Source organism: Sprattus sprattus, assembly GCF_963457725.1.
Source record: "Sprattus sprattus genome assembly, chromosome: 7".
Lineage (NCBI taxonomy): Eukaryota > Metazoa > Chordata > Actinopteri > Clupeiformes > Clupeidae > Sprattus > Sprattus sprattus.
Genome location: NC_137926.1, coordinates 33,979,187 through 34,001,762, shown reverse-complemented (window position 1 = coordinate 34,001,762; position 22,576 = coordinate 33,979,187). Strand labels below are relative to the sequence as shown.

Genomic DNA, 22,576 nt, shown 5'->3' with positions numbered 1-22,576 from the left:
TGAAGAGAAGCATAGGAACACTGGAACGGAACAGAAAAATAACGTTTCTGGTCAGAACGAAACGAAATGTTGGAAATGTCTTTATTGGGAATAACCCCTTGAGATGTACCATCTCGTTTTCGAGGGGGTCCACAACACAATCAGATTTCAAACACACATCAAATGAACATGTACATAGAAACAACAATAACACAGGAGAAACAAAAACAACACAGCAGAATTGCAGCAAGACATCAATTACATAACGAATTATACGCCTGCGCTCCAAACCGAGCACAACAACAGATCATCAGCTCAGGATTATAATAATGTTAATAATAGTAATACATACTGTATATGTATAGTAATAATATCTATCTATCTATAACTATTCATCTATATCAATCTAACTGTATCTATTTATCCAGCAGTCACATCCCCAAACACTATGTTAAATAAAAATACATATACATATATATATATATATACATATATACATACACATATACATATATATATATATATATATATATATATATATATATATATATATATATATATATATATATATATATACATATATATATATATATACACACATACATACATACACACACATATATAAGAAGATATTAATTGAAACAGTTGCAGCAGTTTGCATAATAAGAAGAAAGAGCATTTTTAAACACAGGTGATGATGAAATTGACCGAATATGTCCTGGTAGATTGTTCCAGTCTAATGGTGCTTTAAACTCAAAAGCCATTTTACCAACAGATTTACCGACTGTGGGAGTAGAAAAGAAGATTTGAGAGGCATGTCTTAAATTGTAATGAGACGAGACTGGTACAAATAAATTCTTTAAGTAAGGGTAGTTGAAATAAATACATTTAAAAATAAAGTGATACCAATGCAACTGTCTTCTTATATTGAGAGAGGGAAAGTTAACAGTTTCATACATTGTACAGTGGTGGGTTGTGAAAGGACAGCCAAGGATAAACCTACACAATCTATTATACACAGTATTGAGAGGATGGAGATTTGTTTTTGAGGCCACCATATAAACAACATCTGCATAGTCGAGAATTGGTAATATGAGTTGTGAAGCAAGTCTCTTCCTAACAGCAGATGAAAAACAGTGTTTGAAAAATATTTCGTTTTTAATCCCTGACACTCAAATAAAGCATATCCCTCGTAAGTTTAACAGACTTTTCAGAATTCTCTTAAAACTCTAGGCTACTGTTGGCTATTGCTATAGTTTAGCAATCCATATCACAGGTAGCATGAAGACGCGGCTGTCATATAAGCCAGCTATAGGCATAATTCATGTGAGATAGCAAACTAGCCTCAATTGTTAACATTAGTAAGCCTGTGTTTAAAGCACACCATGGCTTGAATAGCATGCTTATCGTTCATTGCAATACATTTAATATCATATTGACGAGGTGGTTTAAGTAGACTTGCAGCTATCACACTCTTTCAACTTTAAACTCATACTAGTGTGCCTAATTTTGTGTGCAGAAATCTTGGCACGAGGCCATTAAATGTTGCTAGCACTAACAGGCATGAGAATCACTCACCTTTCGGCGAAATTCGCCGTTTTGAAAACAAAATAGGTGACTTACGTGAGGGGGGGGGGGGTCATATTCAGTGAACTGCGAACACGCAGGCCTGCCAACCTGCACGCATTTTGTGTACCCGCCCCCTCCCCCGCGACAGAGATTTTGGACATCTTTTTCATATTCATGACATGTACTATTGTAAGCATGCACCTAGTGGTGGCGGCGGCGGCAAGGTGCTCAGTGCTGCCAGATTGTAAAGATAACTAGAAAATGCCTTTTACTGAAGGAAATACCAGTGCATGAAATGCAAAAGTTAAGAAAGAACGAAGAAAAGAAAAGTGAAAGAAGGAAGGAAGAAAGAAAAGAACAGTAAAAGAAGGAAAGAAGAGTGGAAGAAGGAAAGTAGAAAGGCAAGAAGAGTGAAGAAAGGAAAGAAGAGTGGAAGAAGGGAAGAAGAGTCGAAGAAGGAAAGAAGAGTGAAAGAAGGAAAGAAGAAATAAAAGAAGAGTGAAAGAAAGAAGAGTGGAAGAAGGGAAGAAGAAAGGAAAGAAGAGTGGAAGAAGGAAATTAGAGGGGAAGAAGGAAAGAAGAAAAGAAGAGTGGAAGAAGGAAAGAAGAGTGGAAGAAGGAAAGAAGAGTGGAAGAAGGGAAGAAGAAAGGAAAGAAGAGTGGAAGAAGGAAAGAAGAGTGGAAGTAGGAAAGAAGAGTGGAAGAAGGGAAGAAGAAAGGAAAGAAGAGTGGAAGAAGGAAAGAAGAGTGGAAGAAGGAAAGAAGAGTGAAGAAAGAAAAGAAGGGAAGAAGAGTCGAAGAAAAGAAAGAAGGGTGAAAAAAGGAAAGAAGAAAGAAAAGAAGGGTTAAAGAAAGAAAGAAGAGTGGAAGAAGGGAAGAAGAAAGGAAAGAAGAGTGGAAGAAGGAAAGAAGAGTGGAAGAAGGGAAGAAGAAAGGAAAGAAGAGTGGCCGAAGGAAAGAAGAAAGTAAAGAAGAGTGGAAGAAGGAAAGAAGAGAGGAAGAAACAAAGTAAGGATAAAGACAGAAAGAAGGAGAAAAAAAGAGTGAAGCAGAGAGATGGAGTGTGAGAGAAAGTAGAGTGAGAGTGATAGAGAGAGAAAAAAAAAGTAGAGTATGGAAGGTGTCTATTAATATTCCTAGTTATACAGTTAAATTGAGAGGGACAGAGAAGAGGTTCCTTGGATTTGGTGCAGGTGTCAGTGAAGCACAGGTGCAAGCCAGTTTAAAGACCCTATTATGATGTCATAATGGCCCAATGTAAGTCAATGGGAAAATTTAGATTAGTTTTTATTTAATATCTTAAAAAGTAGAAAGTTTAGAAAAGTGAAAAATACATAGCATAAGTGTCCTTCACAAGACCTACGCGACAAAGTTTGAACGAAGTTTGTAAGTTAAGCGGTTCGAGCTGAATTAATCGCAGAAAAAGGTAACAAGAATAAGAAGAAGAAGAAGAAGAAGAAGAAAATGCCTAGGAATAACAATACAGGGCATTTCATGCACTGTAACTAGAAAATACATTTCCTGAAGGAAATACCAGTGCATGAAATGCAAAAGTTAAGAAAGAACGAATAAAAGAAAAGAAAAGTGAAAGAAGGAAAGAAGAAAGAAAAGAAGAGTGAAGAAAGGAAAGAAGAGTGGAAGAAAGAAAGAAGAGTGGAAGAAGGGAAGAAGAAAGGAAAGAAGAGTGAAGAAAGGAAATTAGAGTGGAAGAAGGAAAGAAGAAAGGAAAGAAGAGTGGAAGAAGGAAAGAAGAGTGAAGAAAGAGAAGAACAGTGGAAGAAGGGAAGAAGAGCTGAAGAAGGAAAGAAGAAAAGAAAAAGGTAAGAAGAGTGGAAGAAGAAAGGAAAAGAGTGGAAGAAGGAAAGAAGAAAGTAAAGAAGAGTAGAAAGAAGGACAGAAGAAAGGAAAGAAGAGAGGAAGAAACAAAGTAGAAAAGAGAGACAGTAAAGAGAGAGTGAAAATATTGAAAGAAGGAGAAAAAAAGAGTGAAGCAGAGAGATGGAGTGTGAGAGAAAGCAGAGTGAGAGTGATAGAGAGAAAGAAGGAGAGAGAGAAAAAAAGTAGAGTATGGAAGGTGTCTATTAATATTCCTAGTTATACAGTTGAATGGAGAGGTACAGAGAGAAGAGGACCCTTGGAGGCTTGCCGCAGGTGTCGGTGAAGCACAGGTGCAAGCCAGTTTAATGATGTCATTAATCAGGAAATCAGAAAAGAATAAAAGAAAGAAGAGTGAAAGAAGGAAAGAAGAGTGGAAGAAGGAAAGAAGGGTGAAAGAAGGAAAGAAGAGTGGAAGAAGGAAAGAAGAGGGAAGAAGAGTGGAAGAAAAGAAAGAAGAGTGAAAGAAGAAAGGAAAGAAGAGTAAAAGAAGGAAAGAGTGGAAGAAGGAAAGAAGAGTGGAAGAAGGTAAAAAGAAAGGAAAGAAGAGTGGAAGAAAGGAAGGAAGAGTGGAATTAAGAAAGAAGAGAGGAGAGAAGAGAGAACAAGCGTGGCTCTTGATAAAGACAGTAAAGAGAGAGTGAAGAGGGAAAATATTGAGAGAGAGAGATTGAGTGTGAGGGGAAAAAAAGTAGAGTATGGAAGGTGTCTCTTAATATTCCTAGTTATACAGTTGAATGGAGAGGGACAGAGAGAAGAGGAGCCTTGGAACCTTGGCGCAGGTGTAAGTGAAGCACAGGTGCAAGCCAGTTTAATGACCCTATTATGATGTCATAATGGCCCAATGTAAGTCAATGGGAAAATTTGTTTTAGTTTTTCTTTAATATCTTAAAAAGTATGAAGTTTAAAAAAGTAAAAAATACATAGCATAAGTGACCTTTACAAGACCTACGCGACAAAGTTTGAACGAAGTTTTTAAGTTAAGCGGTTCGAGCTGAATTAATTGCAGAAAAAGGTGAGAAGAATAAGAAGAAGAAGAAGAAGAAGCCTAGGAATAACAATACAGTGCATTTCATGCACTGTAATAATAATAATAAGAAGAAGAAGCCTAGGAATAACAATACAGGGTATTTCATGCACTGTAATAAGAAGAATAAGAAGCCTAGGAATAACAATACAGGGAATTTCATGTACTGTAATAAGCAGCATAGGAATAACAATACAGGGCATTTCATGCACTGTAATAAATTATATCTGGCAACACTGGGAAAGCGGTTGATCAATGACAGTTCTGTCTACAGTCAGAGCTCGCGCAAGAAGGTGGAACGTAAGATATCCTTTCCAAAACGTATAAGGACGTAATAACTCATTTGTGAAAGACCCAGAGAAACACTAATATCCGACGAGGCTAAATTCCGGACAATTTTGGAATCCCTGCTGGACGCATTTTTTAGGTCTCGAAAGGAGAACATGCCCGGGTAAAAGATGACGTCTGGTCACTGACAATTCGGAGGTACAATGGGAAGTGGGGGAGTAATAATCAAGCACATAAATGTGACCGTAATGTAAGCATATAAAACGTTGTGTTCGGTAACTTAATGAGATGATTCATTTCAAGGGGTATAACCTTCAGATACATTTGTATAAAAAAGTTAGCCGTAGTAGCAAGCATATGATGTGATTAGCCTGGTTACGAGACGGCTACGGTGTGAATAACTGATGGAGTAGGCTAATTTAGCTGCAGTAACGTTAACTCAAACGCCACGGAGACTCCCTGTTCTAACTTTGAATCGCTCTGTTGGGGCAAAGTGACCATTGCAATAGTCTTTGCTAACGTAGCAAATAATTCCTACTATTGCAGCCAGTCAACCTACAAGCCTTGCAGGTATAAAACAAATCATGACGTCGGATGACGTTTTCAGCCTTGTTACCATAAACAAGACCCAATACAGAGCAACCCTGAGCACTGACATGATAAGCACTTTGGTGACAAGAAAGGTGAGCAGCATGGCTGCAAAGTCACATGGAAGGCTTCAGTTGTGCTCTGCTCAAAAAGGCCAATATATATAGGCCTATATATATATTTGCAGTACCAGTCAAAAGTTTGGACACAACTTCTCATTTTTAGAGAAGTTTTTTCTTTACTTTTATTATTTTCTACATGGTAGATAACACTTGTTTTGTTTAGTGCATCATTCTTTATGTGTTCTTTCGTAGTTTAAATGTATCTATCTATAAATCCAGAAATATCTGTGTGTCTGTCTGTCTGTGACAGGCGTATCTCCCTGACGGTAGTTACGTTACTTATGAGATTAGTAACGCCATCTCCAGTCAGAGTATTTAAACTGTGTTCCCATTGTAAGGACATAATTAGATTACGATCTGTCTGAGAGTGGGCTGTCAAAGCTAGCATCATCGAAGTCACACAGTACAGTACAGTACATACATTCAATAAAATGAACCTACATTTGAGTCCAACTGCATGACCATTCTTACCCTACACTTACTCTTACAATAAAGAAGTGATCCTTTTTCAACCGTAACTTCATTTTAAATAATTTCTTTCTTTATGACATTTAGTTTATAGTTTAGACAGCAACTTTAACATCTATATTCAACTGCATCCACTACATAATCTCAAACTTTATTTGTTGGTATATATCCAAAAAAGGCTATATAACATTAAAACATTTCTTAATGAAAAGGAAACATGCATCACAATAATACTTCAGTGTAACCTGTACCTATGTGGAGTGCAAATATGTCTTGCTATTACACTACCCAACAGCTACACCGACGTCTGCTAACACTACAGAATGCATAATTCTGCATAAAAGAAGTGATCCTATTTCAACCGTAACTTCATTTTAAAGAATTTCTTTCTTTATGACATTTAGTTTATAGTTTAGACAGCAACTTTAACATCTATATTCAACTGCATCCACTACATAATCTCAAACTTTATTTGTTGGTATATATCCAAAAAAGGCTATACAACATTAAAACATTTCTTAATGAAAAGGAAACATGCATCACAATAATACTTCAGTGTAACCTGTACCTATGTGGAGTGCAAATATGTCTTGCTATTACACTACCCAACAGCTACACCGACGTCTGCTAACACTACAGAATGCATAATTCCTACGGGCACTGCACTAGTTCAGTATTAATCAACAATGTAGAAAATAACAACATTTCTCAAAATAATTAAAGGTGTGTCAACTTTTGACTGGTACTGTATACACTGTATATATTCTTGAGAAGTGCTTAATGATGCAAAATGTAAAGATCTCTTTTCATTTATGGAATTCTTGTCAAGAAAATATGATTGTATTGTTTTCTTCGCTGCTTATTTATTATGTTGAATAACTGGATGATATGGCTGTGAGTGGGGAATTGACCACATGCAAAGCACCTGCCAAATTGAACCCGAAGGGCCTTGCCAATAAAATGTATTGAAATCTGAGTTACATAACATTGTATAGGCTGTCAATCATGATGAAAGAGTAGACCAGTTAAGTTACAGCATGTCCAACATCTCTTGTGGGGGTTATGCATTAAGCCATTTGTGGTGCCCTTACCACATTGTGCCTCATATACTGTAAATGTTAGACCCAGTGACAGGCTGGCATGAAATGGCTTGCATAATACTTAGTAAGGAGGCCATAATCATTTTTGACTCATGGCTAAAGTTAAGTTTCTCCAGCTCTCCCCAGGTTGGAAAAACAGCATCTCAAAATGCATCTGATTGATGCTTTAAAATATGGAATATTTAAATTTTGCTTATGGGGGAGCATGCCCCCGGACCCCCCTAGAGGGGTAGGCCTAATGTCCTCCTCACCTTTTTCACCCCTGACCCGTTTTCATGCCTGACTTACATAAACATCTATTAATAAAGATAAAATCCAGACCCTTCTATTAACCTTTTTGGAGAAAAACAAAACAAAATTCCCCTCATCTTATCTGCCTTTCACACAATCTTCTAGCTATCTGTTATTTATATTGTCATGCAAACGTTGTAAAAAGTTAAGTTTGGTTTGGTAAAAGTCTTGAAAGCAGTGTGAATTAATGTATTATTTGGCCAACTAGAGATCAGCCTCTTGCCGTGTTCGCTGTTTTAGAAGGTTAAAGTAGGAATGGCCTTAGGGATTTTATGGTCTATATCTGTCTTAAGTAGGAATGGAGAGCGATGGGTGAGATTGGAGAAATATGTAACATGAAAACCTATTAATTTGTATTAACACTGGCAGGTCAGATGAGAAACTTGAGCTCCAATGGACTATGGAGGGTCATCAGCTGGGAGTGGTGTCCGTAGACATCAGTCACAATGGTGCCATTGCTGCGTCCAGCTCATTGGATGCCCACATTCGACTCTGGGATCTGGAGACAGGAAAGCAGATCAAGTCTATGGATGCTGGGCCAGGTAATTCTGTTATTTCTATGTTGGAGATTGTGTTTGCATAAAGCTAACATATTTCAGATTTGTATGCGTGTATGTATGCAGATGTATACATGAATGTAGATGTGTGTGTATGCACACCACCGTTGAAAAAAAATTAAATAACAGAAACATTCATTTAATACTAGGGCTGGGCAAGTTAACGCGTTAATCTTGCGTTAATTCATCAATTATTTAACGCCGACAATTATTTAATCGCGCGTTAGCACAGGTTTTATTATTTTGCTCAAAGGCTTTTATTTTGTAAAAGTCTGCCGCAAAACCGGAAACGGATAAACCATATATACAGCCGCGGAAAAAATTAAGAGACCACTTCAAAATTATCAGTTTCTCTGGTTTCACTATGTATTGGTATGAGTTAAAGTAAAGTTAACATTTTAGTTTTATTCAATAAATTACTGACAACATTTCTACCAAATTTCAAATAAAAATATTGTCATTTACAGCATTTATTTGCAGAAAAATGACGATTGGTCAAAATAGCAAAATATATGGAATGTTTTCAGATCTCGAATAATGCAAAGAAAACAAGTTCATATTCATTCTTAAACTACACAATACTAATGCTTTAACTTAGGAAGAGATCAGAAATCAATATCTGGAAACGGCGCATCTTTTTTGTTATTTTGACCAATTGTCATTTTTCTGCAAATAATGTTCTAAATGACAGTATTTTTATTTGAAATTCAGTAGAAATGTTGTCTGTAGTTTATAGGATGAAACAAAAGTGTTAATTTTACTCAAACACATACCAATAAATAGTAAAAAAAGAAAAACTCTTAATTTTTTCCGCGGCTGTATATATACAGATGTCTCGTCGCGTTGCCGGCCAACGGAGTTGAACGTCCGCACTTGGCGGCCATCTTGCCACAGTCAGCTCGCTCACGTAACATTGTGTTGGTAGTGGTACTTGTACTTTTTAAATAACGATAACTTGCTCAATTTTCAACCAATTTTTAAGCGGTTTGGCAGTTTGTTATAAACGTCAGAAATGTAGTTATGACACTGCTAACTTATGAACAATTATAATTATAACCATGGGTTTTCATATAAAAATAACATTAAACAGAACAGATAGGTGCAATGAATACACACGCACAAGGTATTTATGTTAAATCATTATACTCAGCATACAGAATGGCAACATGAGATGTATGTATACTTTTAAAATAGGAATATTACTAATTTAATAAAATAATTTGAATCATTACATGTTTAGTTTAAACAAGTAATAATTCTGTAGTAGTAACTGCTACTAGATACAAATGCTGATGCTGGTGTTTTCACAACAAATGCAATGGCACTTTAGTTCATATGGCAGTACATTTAAAAAAACAGTGTCAAGTTCTAGGAATTGACAAACTGCACTGAAAGTGTTTTTTGGTTTCTCACTCTAACAGGGACATTTGGTACTGAATATAGGCTGGTTATGCTGCTCCCTGATGAAAGTAAAATGTTTCTGCTGTTACCTCAGAAATTGCCTGTTTTAATGATATGATTGTGGCTCAGGATTTTGTGGCCAGTTTTTTTTTTTTCATAACGAACAGGATAACATTAATGTGCACTGTACATTACTTTTGAATTCATTGTTGGATTTTGCGTATACAAATGCGATTAATCAGGGAAATCATGCGATTAATCACGATTAAACATTTTGATCGTTGCCCAGCCCTATTTAATACATTTAAAACGTTTTGAAAGCCAATCATAAAATATTAAACTGAAACAGAAAATGGATATATGCAGATCCATACCGTAGACATTAATTGAATTAATTTAGTTAAGGATCGTTACAGCTGGAAAGATCTGATTTTGATTTGAATATTTACATCATCTTCCGTTAGCCATCCTACATTCTCATATTTAAAAAGGTTCATCCATCATTAGAAAACCCTTTTGCAATTATGCTTCTGCAGCTGAAAATTGGAAGAGTGGGCCATCATGCCTGAATGATTCTGCCAGGAAGCAGGGGCAAACCTGTATTATAGGATGATAGATGAATCTCTCTTTGATTCCCTTGTAGTTAACACATCCTTGTCGGCATTCAAAAACAATCTTTCAGCTGCGGGAACTTCTAAGACTTTCAAAAGGTTCAAATGTTTAGAGGAACAGCCAACTGCTGCCCTTTTGTCTTCCGTCTCTTGTGCCCTGTCTCTTGTGTTCTCTCTCCTCTCTCTCTTGTGTATTTGTCCCCTGTCTCTTGTGCTCTGTCCCCTGTCTCTTGTGCTCTGTCCCCTGTCTCTTGTGCTCTGTCCCCTGTCTCTTGTGTTCTCTCTCTTCTCTCTCTTCTGTCTCTTGTGTTCTCTCTCTTCTGTCTCTTGTGTTCTCTCTCTTCTCTCTCTTCTGTCTCTTCTGCCTCTTGTGCTCTGTCCCCTGTCTCTTGTGATCTGTCTTCTGTCTCTTGTGTTCTCTCTCTTCTCTCTCTTCTGTCTCTTGTGTTCTCTCTCTTCTGTCTCTTGTGTTCTCTCTCTTCTCTCTCTTCTGTCTCTTCTGCCTCTTGTGCTCTGTCCCCTGTCTCTTGTGATCTGTCTTCTGTCTCTTGTGTTCTCTCTCTTCTCTCTCTTCTGTCTCTTCTGCCTCTTGTGCTCTGTCCCCTGTCTCTTGTGATCTGTCTTCTGTCTTCTGTCTCTTGTGCTCTGTCCTCTCTCTCTTGTTGTCTCTCCCCCCTGTGTCTTGCTTTAACAGCGACCCACCGGACCGACAAGTTGACATAATAATTTAGTTCTTCAATTCCAAACACAACAAATTATCCATCTGTGCTAGCTAGCATTAAAAAATCTTAAACGGTTTAAATGGCAGAGTTGAATTACATGAAATGATAGTTATCTAGATGATGTTACAGTCTCCTCATAATTATAACAGGAAAAGTTGGAAACCCTCAGGGTGCCTGTGCAGCTTTTATCACAAGTTTATATTCACACATATTAACATATTAACACACACTAGCAGCTGCAAACTGTTCCCTTAGCTAGAGAAAGCTAGGATAGTTTAAAACTTCCAATGGGTAGAAACCCTCTTGGTCCACGTTTGGTAAACCTTCAGGTAACACGGGTGTGAGACCGCAGCTTTTATTTCTGGCACTGGGGAAAGTTACAAGCACTAAAAAGGGTCAAGCAACCGATCCAAAGCTCTGTGGAGCGAAGGGATTCAATATATACTATTTGCTTCCCTCTGTCATCATATTATTGTCATTGCATGCTCCATCCGATGGTCTCAATTATGTATGTCAGCAGCCTTTCCTGCTACTGTTTAGGCTATGTATGTTAGACTGTGGCTCATGTCTGCCTGAGGGAAGTGCCCATAGTCCTGATATGTTACTCGTTAGAACAAGGAAGTGAATCATGCGCACAGTACACAGAAACCTTATCTCAACTAAGCATGTTTAAGTTATAACAGTATTATTCTCATATTGCAGTATCGTAAGAACAGCTCAAACTGTGAAATTTGAAAATTGAGAATTTGTTGCAGCCATTCACATGAATTTCAAACACACACACAAGCACCCATTCAAGTTAAACACTCACAATGGAGAAGGCAATAATAATAATAATAATATCTTTATTTTGTATTGCGCCCAAAGTCGCAGATTACAGAGTCATAGAGGAGGGGGGGGGGGGGGGGGTAGTACAGACAGGGGGGACAGTACAAGCAGGAGACATTTACATTTACAGGCAAAGAAAGGGGGGGGGGGGTATTACAGACAGGGGGGGACAACACAAGCATACACAGCACAAAAAGAAAACAGAGTTTGGAGATGTAACAGGGGGTAGAAGTGTAGGCAGTTGGGTAATGGTGGCTAGGGATAGGGAAGATCATAGGCTTGGGTGAAGAGGTACGTTTTGAGACGGGACTTGAATGTTGTGAGTGAGGGAGAGTGGCGAACAGATTGGGGGAGGGAATTCCAGAGTCGGGGTGCAGTGCGTGAGAATGCTCTGTCGCCAAAAGTTTTTAATCGGGATGTTGGTGTAGTCAGGGTGAAAGTGGAGGAGGAACGGGTGGCTCGGGAGGGGCGGTGGGGGAGGAGGAGGTCAGACAGGTAGGGGGGGGCTAGGTGGTGAAGAGCTTTGAAGGTGAGGAGGAGTATTTTAAAGTTGATGCGCTGCTTGATGGGGAGCCAGTGGAGAGAGTGGAGAACAGGAGTGATGTGTTCACGGGACCGGGTGTGGGTGAGGAGGCGGGCAGCAGAGTTTTGGACCATTTGGAGTCTATGGAGGGAATGGGAGGAGATGCCAGTAAGGAGGGAGTTGCAGTAGTCAAGTCGAGAGGAGATGAAGGCATGGATGAGGGATTCAGCAGCAGGGGGGGGGAGGCAGTGTCTGATTTTGGCGATGCGGCGGAGGTGGAAATATGAGGTCTTGATGATGTGGCTGACATGGGGAGTGAAGGTAAGGGTGGGGTCCATGATGACACCGAGATTGCGTACCTGGGTGGAGGGGGTGATGGTTGAGGAGTCGATGGTGAGTGAAATGGGACCAGTTTTATTGAGAGTGGATTTGGTGCCAATGAGGAGGAGCTCAGTTTTGTCACTGTTCAGTTTGAGGAAGTTGTGAGTAAGCCAAGTTTTTATTGTGGAGATGCAAGTTTCGATGTGGGTGAGGGGAGGATTTTGGAGGGATTTGGTGGTGATGTATATCTGGGTGTCATCGGCGTAGCAGTGGAAGTCCAGGTTGAGTTGGCGGAGGATGTGACCAAGGGGGAAGAGGTAGCAGATGAAGAGGAGGGGGCCGAGGACTGATCCCTGGGGGACCCCCTGCGTAACTGGGGAGAGGGTGGATGAGTGACCGGAGAGGGAGATGAACTGTTGCCTGTTTGTGAGGTAAGATGTGAGCCAGTCGAGTGCAGAGCCCTCAACACCCAGTTGGCGCAGCCTTTGTAGCAGGATGGAATGGTTTATAGTGTCAAAGGCTGCGCTGAGGTCTAGTAGTAACAGGATGTTGAGGGCACCGGAGTCTGCAGAGGTGATGAGTGACCGGAGAGGGAGATGAACTGTTGCCTGTTTGTGAGGTAAGATGTGAGCCAGTCGAGTGCAGAGCCCTCAACACCCAGTTGGCGCAGCCTTTGTAGCAGGATGGAATGGTTTATAGTGTCAAAGGCTGCGCTGAGGTCTAGTAGTAACAGGATGTTGAGGGCACCGGAGTCTGCAGAGGTGAGGAGATCATTGAGTACTTTGACCAGGGCTGTTTCAGTGCTGTGAAGTGGACGGAAACCAGATTGGAGGGGTTCGTAGAGGTTGTTTGACTGGAGGTGGGTGTGGAGTTGGGCGGCGACGATGCGTTCAAGTGTTTTGGAGAGGAACGGCAGGTTGGAGATGGGGCGGTAATTGGAGAGGTTGGCGGGGTCGAGGGTGGGTTTTTTGAGGATGGGGGTGATGGAGGCCAGTTTGTAAATGGAAGGAACATGGCCAAGGGATAGAGACTGATTGAAAAGGGTGGTGAGGTGGGCGATGAGAGCAGGGAGGCAGGCCTTGGTTAGGGTCGTTGGGAGGGGGTCAAGAGAGCAGGTGGTGGTTTTAGAGGCAGTGATGATGTCTAAGATGTGAGAGGAGTCAACAGGGGAAAAGGCGGTGAGGGGAGGGGAGGGTGGGTGGTCAGGGGGAGGGGGGGGGTCAGGGGTGGGGGGGGTGATAGTGTTGATGGCGACGGCAGTCAGGGAGCTGTTGATTTTGGAGATGTTGTCATTGAAGGCAAGAAGGAAAGAGTTGTAGAGGTCAGGGGAGGAGGGTGGTGTGGTGTCCAGTGGCTGGAGCAGCTTGTTGACGGTGGCGAACAGGGTGCGGGGGTTCCGGTGAGAGCTGCTGATGAGGGTGGAGAGGTGGGCAGTTTTGGCGGCTTGGAGAGCATCACGGTAGGAGGAGATGTGTTGCTTGTAGGCTTCGGCGTGGACAGTGAGGCGGGTTTTTTTGAGGAGTCGTTCCAGTTGGCGGCCCGTCTGCTTCATGTTGCGGAGTTCAGGGGTGTACCAGGGGGCAGGGTTGGTGTATGAGACAGAGGAAGTTTTCCAGGGGGCAAGAGAATCGAGGGAGTCGGAGAGGGTGGTGTTTAGCATGGCAGCATAGTCATCGGGGGAAGAGGGGGCGGAGTCAGGGGGGGAAGCAGAGGATATGAGCTGGGAGAGCGTGAGGGGGTTGACTGACTTGATGTTGCGGTAGGTAATGGTGCGTTTTAAGGGGTTGTGGGGCGAGGATAGGGGGGCGGAGAAAAGGATGCAGAGATGATCAGAGAGTGGGAAGGGGAGGGGGTGGGGGTTGGATATGGGTAGGAGAGAGGAACAAACTAAGTCCAGAGTGTGGCCTTTGGTATGGGTGGGGAAGTCGATGTATTGGGCGAGGTGGAAGCAGTCCAGGAGAGAGAGGAAGTCAGACGTCAGTGAGGCGTTAGGGCAGTCGATGTGGATGTTGAAGTCACCAGTGAGTAGGAGGCGGGAAGAGAGAGAGGATGCGATGGTGAGGAGGTCAGACATGTCAGTGAGAAAAGAGGGGTGGGGCTTTGGGGGACGGTAGATTAGAATGACGGTGATAGAATTGGGGAGGGAGAGAGCGAGGTATTCAAATGATGAGATGGATGGAAGGTTGAGGTTCAGTTCAATGATGGATGTAGATTTTTTGTGTATGACAGCAAGACCTCCCCCACGCCCGGAGAGGCGGGGTTTGGCAGTGTAACTGTAGTTGGATGGAGTGGCTTGGTTGAGAGCGTAGAAGTCCAGGGGCTGTTGCCACGTTTCACAGAGGAAAAGCAGGTCGATGTTGTTGTCAAGTAGCAGTTCAAGTATAATAGGTGATTTGTTGGAGAGGGAACGGCAGTTCAGCAGTGCAAGGGAGATGGATGGGGGCGCAGGGGTGGGGTGGCGGAGGTTGCTGAGGTTGGCAGTGCGGCTGGTGGGGGCGACGGGGGGGCGAAGACTAGTCCAGAGTGAGGGGATTGGTGAGTCATCTTTGGAGTGATGGTTGTGAGAGAGCCCAGAGCGCCGGTGGATGGAACGGCGCCAGCGAAGGATCCCAGCTGAGCTAGCTGCAGAGGCAGCAGCAGCTGGGAGACGGTAGTTGCGGTTGAGGAGGTGAAGGTCAGCAGCAGTGTAGGTGAGTGGACGAGAAGTTGGTGGCGTAGTGGTAATCTGTCCAAGGAGGAGATGTAGCGTAGCAGCAGATGAGAATAATCCGTTTAGTAAACTGGCGGTGGCTAGAAGCTGGTGGGCATGGAGTTGAGGGAAAGCGGCAGTGGACCGGGTGTTGAAGTAGGTGGAGTGGGTGGCGCTGGTTACCCCAGACCATGTCTGCACGGCAGGGAGGACCCGCAATGCCATGGCGGGCCTCAGCAGGCTGTAGCAGGCGAGCTGAGAGGGAGTGGAGGCTCCCTCTAAGAGCGCCAGCAAGATAGCCAGACAACTGTGTTGTTGTTGTTTAGATTTTTTAAACGCACGCAACAGTCGGCCGGGGCTTACACAATCACCACCACGAACACACACAAACGTACTCACCCGAGCCCAGATCACGCAGTCCACACACTCGAAGCCGGGAGAAAATAGATGAGTCCAGTGATGAGGTGGGTCCGGAGATGGAGAGTTAGTCCAGCTGCTAGCTAGCTGGCTAGCGCAGTAAATGGTCCAGGAGTGAGGGAGGAGAAGAGTGAAAGACGGGTGGAGCAATTACCGATGAAGTTGAAGGAATACGGATATGGAGACGGATATGTAGACGGGAACAAAACAAAACACTAAAACGACTAACGACTAACAAAACACGAACTATTGGGACAGAAGCGGCAGTCAACAAAGTAGACGCCAGCGTTGCTCTAGCCCAAAGGAGACGCACATTGATGACGCACAAGTAAACTTATTGCAGTAACCTCCAAGCCCTACCGGGGTAGTACCATCCGGTCTCTACTCCCGCACAATGCACAATTCCATCTTCAGCTGGATGGAGACCTCAATGCTAATATGTTAATGATTGAGCAAGCCTTATTTTGTCTGCCGTTTGATTTGTGCCACCCTTGTGTGTTTGCAGTGGATGCATGGAGCGTAGCCTTCTCTCCTGACTCAAAGTACATCGCCACAGGAAGCCATCTTGGGAAGGTCAACATTTTTGGTGTTGAAAGTGGAAAGAAAGAACACTCTTTAGACACCAGAGGCAAATTTATTTTAAGCATAGCATACGTAAGTCCTAAGACTACTACTTTCTCATTTGTTATGCTAAATAGTGTTGTCATGAGACTATATTATGATTAGGTTTTCAAAAAAAAAACCTTGGACAATGTCTGGACCTGATTTTCCAGACATTGGCTGGAGTTCATATGATGCTATTATCGCGTTGGTGGGATAATGTGGTGTGAGGATTGGGTTTAAGATTCTAGACAAAATTGATCAAATTGTTCTCGGCATCGCCAACAATGCAGCCAACTTCAATGTATTAATGTGGGTAGATAAATTACTTATTTTGCCTTTGGAAATACTAGAGTATAAATGTTCACAATAAATAAACAGATTGGGAAAATGAGTGATAACCTTCAGGGGGATTGGATGCTTTGCAAGGCACTGTATGTATGAACCATTGCCACAATGTACAGTGTGTTGATTTTCTAGTATGTAAGTTCTAAATGATGATAGATCTCATATGATCTGTACATGGTCACACTATCACAGAGCGTTAGAGATGCTGACCGGGGTGTTAATAATAATTCATCATTGTTACTTGTTTTGGGTTGTGGTATTCTTTTCAGAGCCCTGATGGAAAGTACTTAGCAAGTGGAGCCATAGATGGGATCATTAACATCTTTGATATTGCAACGGGAAAGCTGCTCCATACGCTTGAAGGTATGTTTATTTTACAAACAACACAATAATGATCTGATGATTGATTTGATTCATTATAAACAACACATTAATGAGCTGATTGATTGATTTGATTGATTACAAAGACAATAATGAGCTGATTGATTAATTTTATTTTTTTGGTGCTTCGTCATGCAATGTTCTTGTTACAAATCTAAAATCAACAAGTACAGTTACATGACAAAAATGGAGCAACTGGCTGCTCAACATACAGTGCCCTCCACAATTATTGGCACCCCTAGTGATTATGAGCAAAACAGGCTATGAAAAAGTATGTCTTTGCTGTTTATCCTCTTGGTCTTTCACTCAAAATATTCACACAAATCTTACCTGTTCATTGAAGTAAAATGATTTAAAGAAAAAAAACAGTTGACACCAAATAAATATTTTCCCCCATAACATATGTGCCACAATTATTGGCACCCCTTGATTAAATGTTTTGTGCAGCCTCCATTTGCCAAGATAACATCTCTGAGTCTTCTCCTATAATGCGTGATGAGGTTGGTGAACACATGGCACGGGATCTGAGACCATTCCTACATGTAGTATCTCTCCAGATTCTGAGGTCAACGTTTGTAGACTCGGCTTCAGCTCATCCCACAGATTTTCTTAGGTCAGGGGACTGTGATGGCCATGGCAAAACCTTTATTCTGCGTCGATGAACCATTTTTATTTTGATTTTAAGGTGTGCTTCGGATCATTGTCCTGCTGGAAGGTCCAACCACGGCCCATTTTAAGATTACTGGAGGGGGCTGTTAGGTTTTCATTTAATAACTGCTGGTATTTCATGGAGTCCATGATACCATGTATCCTAACAAGATGTCCAGGGCCAAGATCCGCCACCATACTTCACATTGGGTATATGGTGCTTTTCTGTATGGCTATCTTTCTGTCTACGCCAAACCCACCTTTGATGTTTGTTGCCAAAAAGCTTTTTTTTTGGTCTCATCTGACCATATAACTCGGTCCCATTGAAAGTCTGACTTACATTTGGCAAACTGTATGCGCTTTAGTTTGTTGTTGATTGACAGCAGAGGCTTTTTTCTGGCAACCCTCCAAAACAACTTGTGGTGATGTGGGTGGTGTCTGATGGTAGTTTTGGAGACTTTCTGACCCAAAGACTCAACTAACCTCTACAATTCTCCAGCTGTGATCCTTGGAGATTGTTTTGCCAGTCCAACCATCCTCCTCACGGTACGTGGGGTCAATGTACAGACACGTCCTCTTCCAGGCTGATTCTTAACATCTCCAGTTGCTTTAAACCTTTAAATTATTTCCATGATAGTGGAAATCGGTTTTTTCAAGTGTTTAGAGATTTTCTTGTGTCCATATCTTGATTTGTGCAGCACAACACATGTTTTGGGGGAAAATATGTATTCAATGTCAACTGTTTTAGTTTTTCTTTCAATAATTTTACTTCAATGAAAAGGTAAGATTTTTGTGAATATTTTGAGTGAAAGACCAAGAGGATAAACAGCAGACATATTTTGTGTAGCCTGTTTAGCTCATATTCACTAGGGGTGCCAATAATTGTGGAGGGCACTGTATTTGATCCTCTGATCAAACAAAAGTTTGTCTAAACCCTAACCCTAACCACAGAATCAAACATAGGGTTGCCTAAACCCTAACCCTAGAAGTAAACATAGGATTGCCTTAATACTCCATGGTTCACCTCACCAGCTGTAGCAATTTATTTCAACATGATACTTCTGTGTGAGCCTTCATGGTGCCTCACTGGAAACCAGCCAATCAGAGCAGAGCTCATCAACATATTAATGAACCCACCAAAAAATGGAAAACCGCTTGTTTCATTCTAGGGCCAAATAATAGGGTTGTAAATGATTGTGTAACACCGCTTGTTTCAATCATGCATCTGGGTGTTTTTCACCCGGACCAAAGTTGCATACCTTCACACTTGTTGGGGTTTATTATGAAGTTTGGCACTATTGAAAATGGCCAGAAGTCATATATATATTGCAATATATTTTAATTACTTTGTTTTACCTTCTGATGTACCCTGGACATTTACAGTCATTTGGAGAGGGGTCCATGCCATGTTTGATCATGCTTGCAGGGCATGTAAGCAGTGTAGCTAGAATCCGCAATGTCAGGACGCATTTTTTATACTTTTTCACTCCATGAATTGGGTTGTTGTATTCATTTGTTGATTGGAAAAGACCTGTATCAATATGAAAGAGTTGAAGGGTCATGTGAAAAGGATGTCTAGTAGTATAGTGCCACCATGTGGAAACAGGATGATGGTGCTTCCAATGCCTAAAAAGCCAGGACAAACAGACATGGAGAAACCACTTTTAGTTTCTATGCCCCCAGCCTTTGGAATACTCTGCCAGAATACCTTAGAATTAGGCCGCAAGGTGAAGCACGAAAAGTGCTTTAGAAAATGAATCCCGTTCCACTCACTGGCATCTACACAATCTTTAGCTTATAAAAAAGAACGAGTCGTGGTTAGTTACCAAAAAAAAGTTCGTCGCTGATTTTCCAGTCGATTGTCTATATGGCTTTGTTTTATGCAGAACTAGAGACTTCAGAGCGTAATAAGATTTTTGTCGGGAGCCGTGCCACGGTTCGACACGTGATCATGCTACACCAATGAGAAGGCTGCTTTTTGACAACAGAATGGAAAAATGGCGGCTCCCGTGCGGTTAGAAACATCGTTAAAGATAGAGGAAAACACTTGAACATCCTCAAAATTGGGCTAAATTAATTCTAATTAGTGCTGTATACATAGCCGCGTCCAAGAAGAACAATGAGGCAAATATACGATAATGTTATTTTTATGTTAAGTCATTTAGATCAAGTTTGACATACATGGGCATACACATTACTGACGATCTTACATGGACTGTGAACACCCAGCACACCGAAGAAATCAAGGCAAAGACTGTACTTCCTACGTCAGCTAAGGTGATCTTAACTATGAGAAATCATAGGCTTAGATGATACACAAACAATTCCATGCAACATTGTAAGAAGTCATTACAGAAATACAATAATCATCCCAACTTTAGAAATCCAGCGAGGGGGTTGACTTTTCCTCATTGATCTGGAGCACTCACACCTAATTGTAAGCCCTGTCAGACCCTCGTTTGTAATTGTGATTAACATTAAATAAGGGTTAAATACATTATATCAGTAAGACACAGCACAAAATACAGTAGTAATAAGGATAAGTGCAACGGCCCAGTGGTTGAGAAACACTACACTAGGACATCAAGTCTGAAATGCCATCAGCGGTTGCACAGTGAAGAAAAGCCATGTAAATGCTTGAATTCTGAAGTGTGAAGTTTGCCCTTCTCAAATGCATATGTTGATACTCATGCCAATGTGGAAAAACTTCTAAACAAGCTGGGTCTTTAAAACGTCACCTGATAGAACATGGCAGGGAAGGTCCACATAAATGTGCCTGACCTTTTATATGTTTACAATATGTAAAGGCATTTTCACTGGCATTTTCATATGCAAAAACATACTATGTGGGAAAACATTTACAAGGTCTTCAACTCTGTTTGTGTGTGTGTGTGTGTGTGTGGAAGAGAAGACTGGAGAGAAGCCTCGTGAAGGTGCCCAGTGTGTGCACACTCACACTCACACACATCCTCATATAGGCTGTAAGGTGAACCCTGTTTCCGTTTCAACCCGCTACACTGTCTGGCATCTACAGATGTGGCAGTCATTGCTGTAAGTGTGCAGACAGATTTGCCATTCACTTTATATGTTTTCACAGGGACTGGCAACAGGACATGTATCATTGACATTACCAAGGTGTCATCAGCTCTTGGAACCAGTGTGTTTTCAGCCTTGATCGGAATTCAAACATTTTCTGGGTGTGACTCCACAAGTGCCTTTAATGGCAAAGGAGACAAAAAAGACATTTTCTGTTGCATGTGAGAAAGATGAGTACCTAAAGGCTTTTAAAAGTTTAGGTACTAACTTAAACTTGGAGCAGTCAACATTTGCATTTCTTTGCCAGTATGTATGCCACTTATATGATCAGTCGGCTGCTGATAATGTAAATAAAGCTAGGTTCAAGGCTTTCTGTATGACATCATCAGCCTTGGCAGAATTATCCATTCCCCCTACCACTGATGCCCTCCATCAGCACTGCAAAAGGGCAAACTACCAGGCTGCAATAATGAGGTCCCGTCTCAAACATAATATAAGTGCTCCATCACCTGCTGGATATGGTTGGCAAATAGAGAATGGGAACTTGCACGTCACCTGGATGACTAGAAATCCGGCCCCTGACAGTGTTTTGCATGTGATACACTGTGGCTGCAAAGGTGCCTGTGAGACAGACAGATGTTTTTCTGCAGGATTGTGTTGCATAGTTGACCTATGTCGTTGCTGTAGGAACTGGAAGATAACTGTCCTGACACTGACACTAACAGTGAGGACTGAGTGTCCCTAATCTGTTATTTCTTATTCAGTTTTGTACAGTTTTATATATCATATTTCATGTTTCATAAAGAGTGTTTTTATGGTTCATTAGTGTTGTTTTCATTTGTGGAAGAATGAATGAATGAATGAACAAACAGATGGTCATTGGTATTTACAATTACTGCCTTTTATTGATACATGGAGGTTTATTTGTCACATACATAAAAATACTACTGTTTTTTCTGTGCGAGTGTGAAGAAAGAAAGATCAAGAAATATTTTTCATAAATAGCAAGAGGGAGTTTAAAGAGCAGTGTGTGAAAAAAGGTGTAATTGATGTTTTAAAATCATTGTGTGTGTTCAGGATAAGGAATGCTTGAGGAAAGAAGCTCCTCCTCAGTCTCTCTGTTCTGGTCTTGTAGCAGCAGAGACGTTTGCCTGACCTCAGTGTTTTGAAAAGTCCATGGTCAGGATGTTAGGAATCCTTTACAATACCTTGGGCGCTGGTAGGTAGGTCTTTTCTTGTAGGTCTCCTGCAGAATATGGAGAGATGCTCTGATGATTCGGTGCTGCAGTCACAGGCTGTACAGTTCCCATACCAAGTGATGCTGTCTGGACACACAGCTGATGGTGCTGAACTTCCTCAGCTGATGTAGGAAGTACAGTCTTTGCCTTGATTTCTTCGGTGGGTGTTCACAGTCCATGTAAGATCCACAGTAATGGGTATTCCCATGTATGTTAAACTTTATGTAAATGACTTAACATAAAAATAACATTATCGTATATTTGCCTCATTGTTATTCTTGGACGCGGCTATCTATACAGCACTAATTAGAATTAATTTAGCCCACTTTTGAGGATGTTCGGATGTTTTCCTCTATCTTTAACGATGTTTCTAACCACACGGGAGCCGCCATTTTTCCATTCTGTTGACAAATGCAGCCTTCTCATTGGTGTAGCATGATCACGTGTCGAACCGTGGCACGGCTCCCGACAAAAATCTTATTACGCTCTGAAGTCTCTAGTTCTGCATAAAACAAAGCCATATAGACAATCGACTGGAAAATCAGCGACGAACTTTTTTTTGGTAACTAACCACGACTCGTTCTTTTTTATAAGCTAAAGATTGTGTAGATGCCAGTGAGTGGAACGGGCTGAAACGAAAACCGTGTTCACCTTACGGCCTAAATGGCTTAACGGTGAAAACCTTTAAACATGCGATTAAGACATACCTCTTTGATCTCGCCTATCACCATCTTGCCGACGGTGTTCTGCGTAGCTAGCTTGGTAGGCTGCTGAATCAGAGTTTGTAGACGGTACCCTGGTGCTGCTATGGCAGCTGACCCGTTAGACAGCTTAAGGCAGCAGGCACCTGCCTTCAGTTTTGGACAGACCCTCTGACTTGTTTGAGCCTTGTTTGTTCAACATGGTCTTCAGTAACACACAATGATAAGAAACAAATGCTAAATGTTGC

At 41.4% G+C, this 22,576-nt stretch overlaps 1 protein-coding gene across 1 annotated transcript in view; it reads left to right on the top strand.

Annotated features, from left to right (window-relative positions):
* The window catches only part of skic8 (SKI8 subunit of superkiller complex), a 36,954-nt gene that overhangs the window by 7,236 nt on the left and 7,142 nt on the right, over positions 1 to 22,576 (top strand). Inside the window, exons 5-7 of the mRNA XM_080842277.1 lie at positions 7,677 to 7,849; positions 15,882 to 16,030; positions 16,594 to 16,687. Of these exons, the coding sequence (XP_080698403.1) occupies positions 7,677 to 7,849; positions 15,882 to 16,030; positions 16,594 to 16,687 (416 nt within the window). The remainder of the gene's footprint in view (positions 1 to 7,676; positions 7,850 to 15,881; positions 16,031 to 16,593; positions 16,688 to 22,576) is intronic.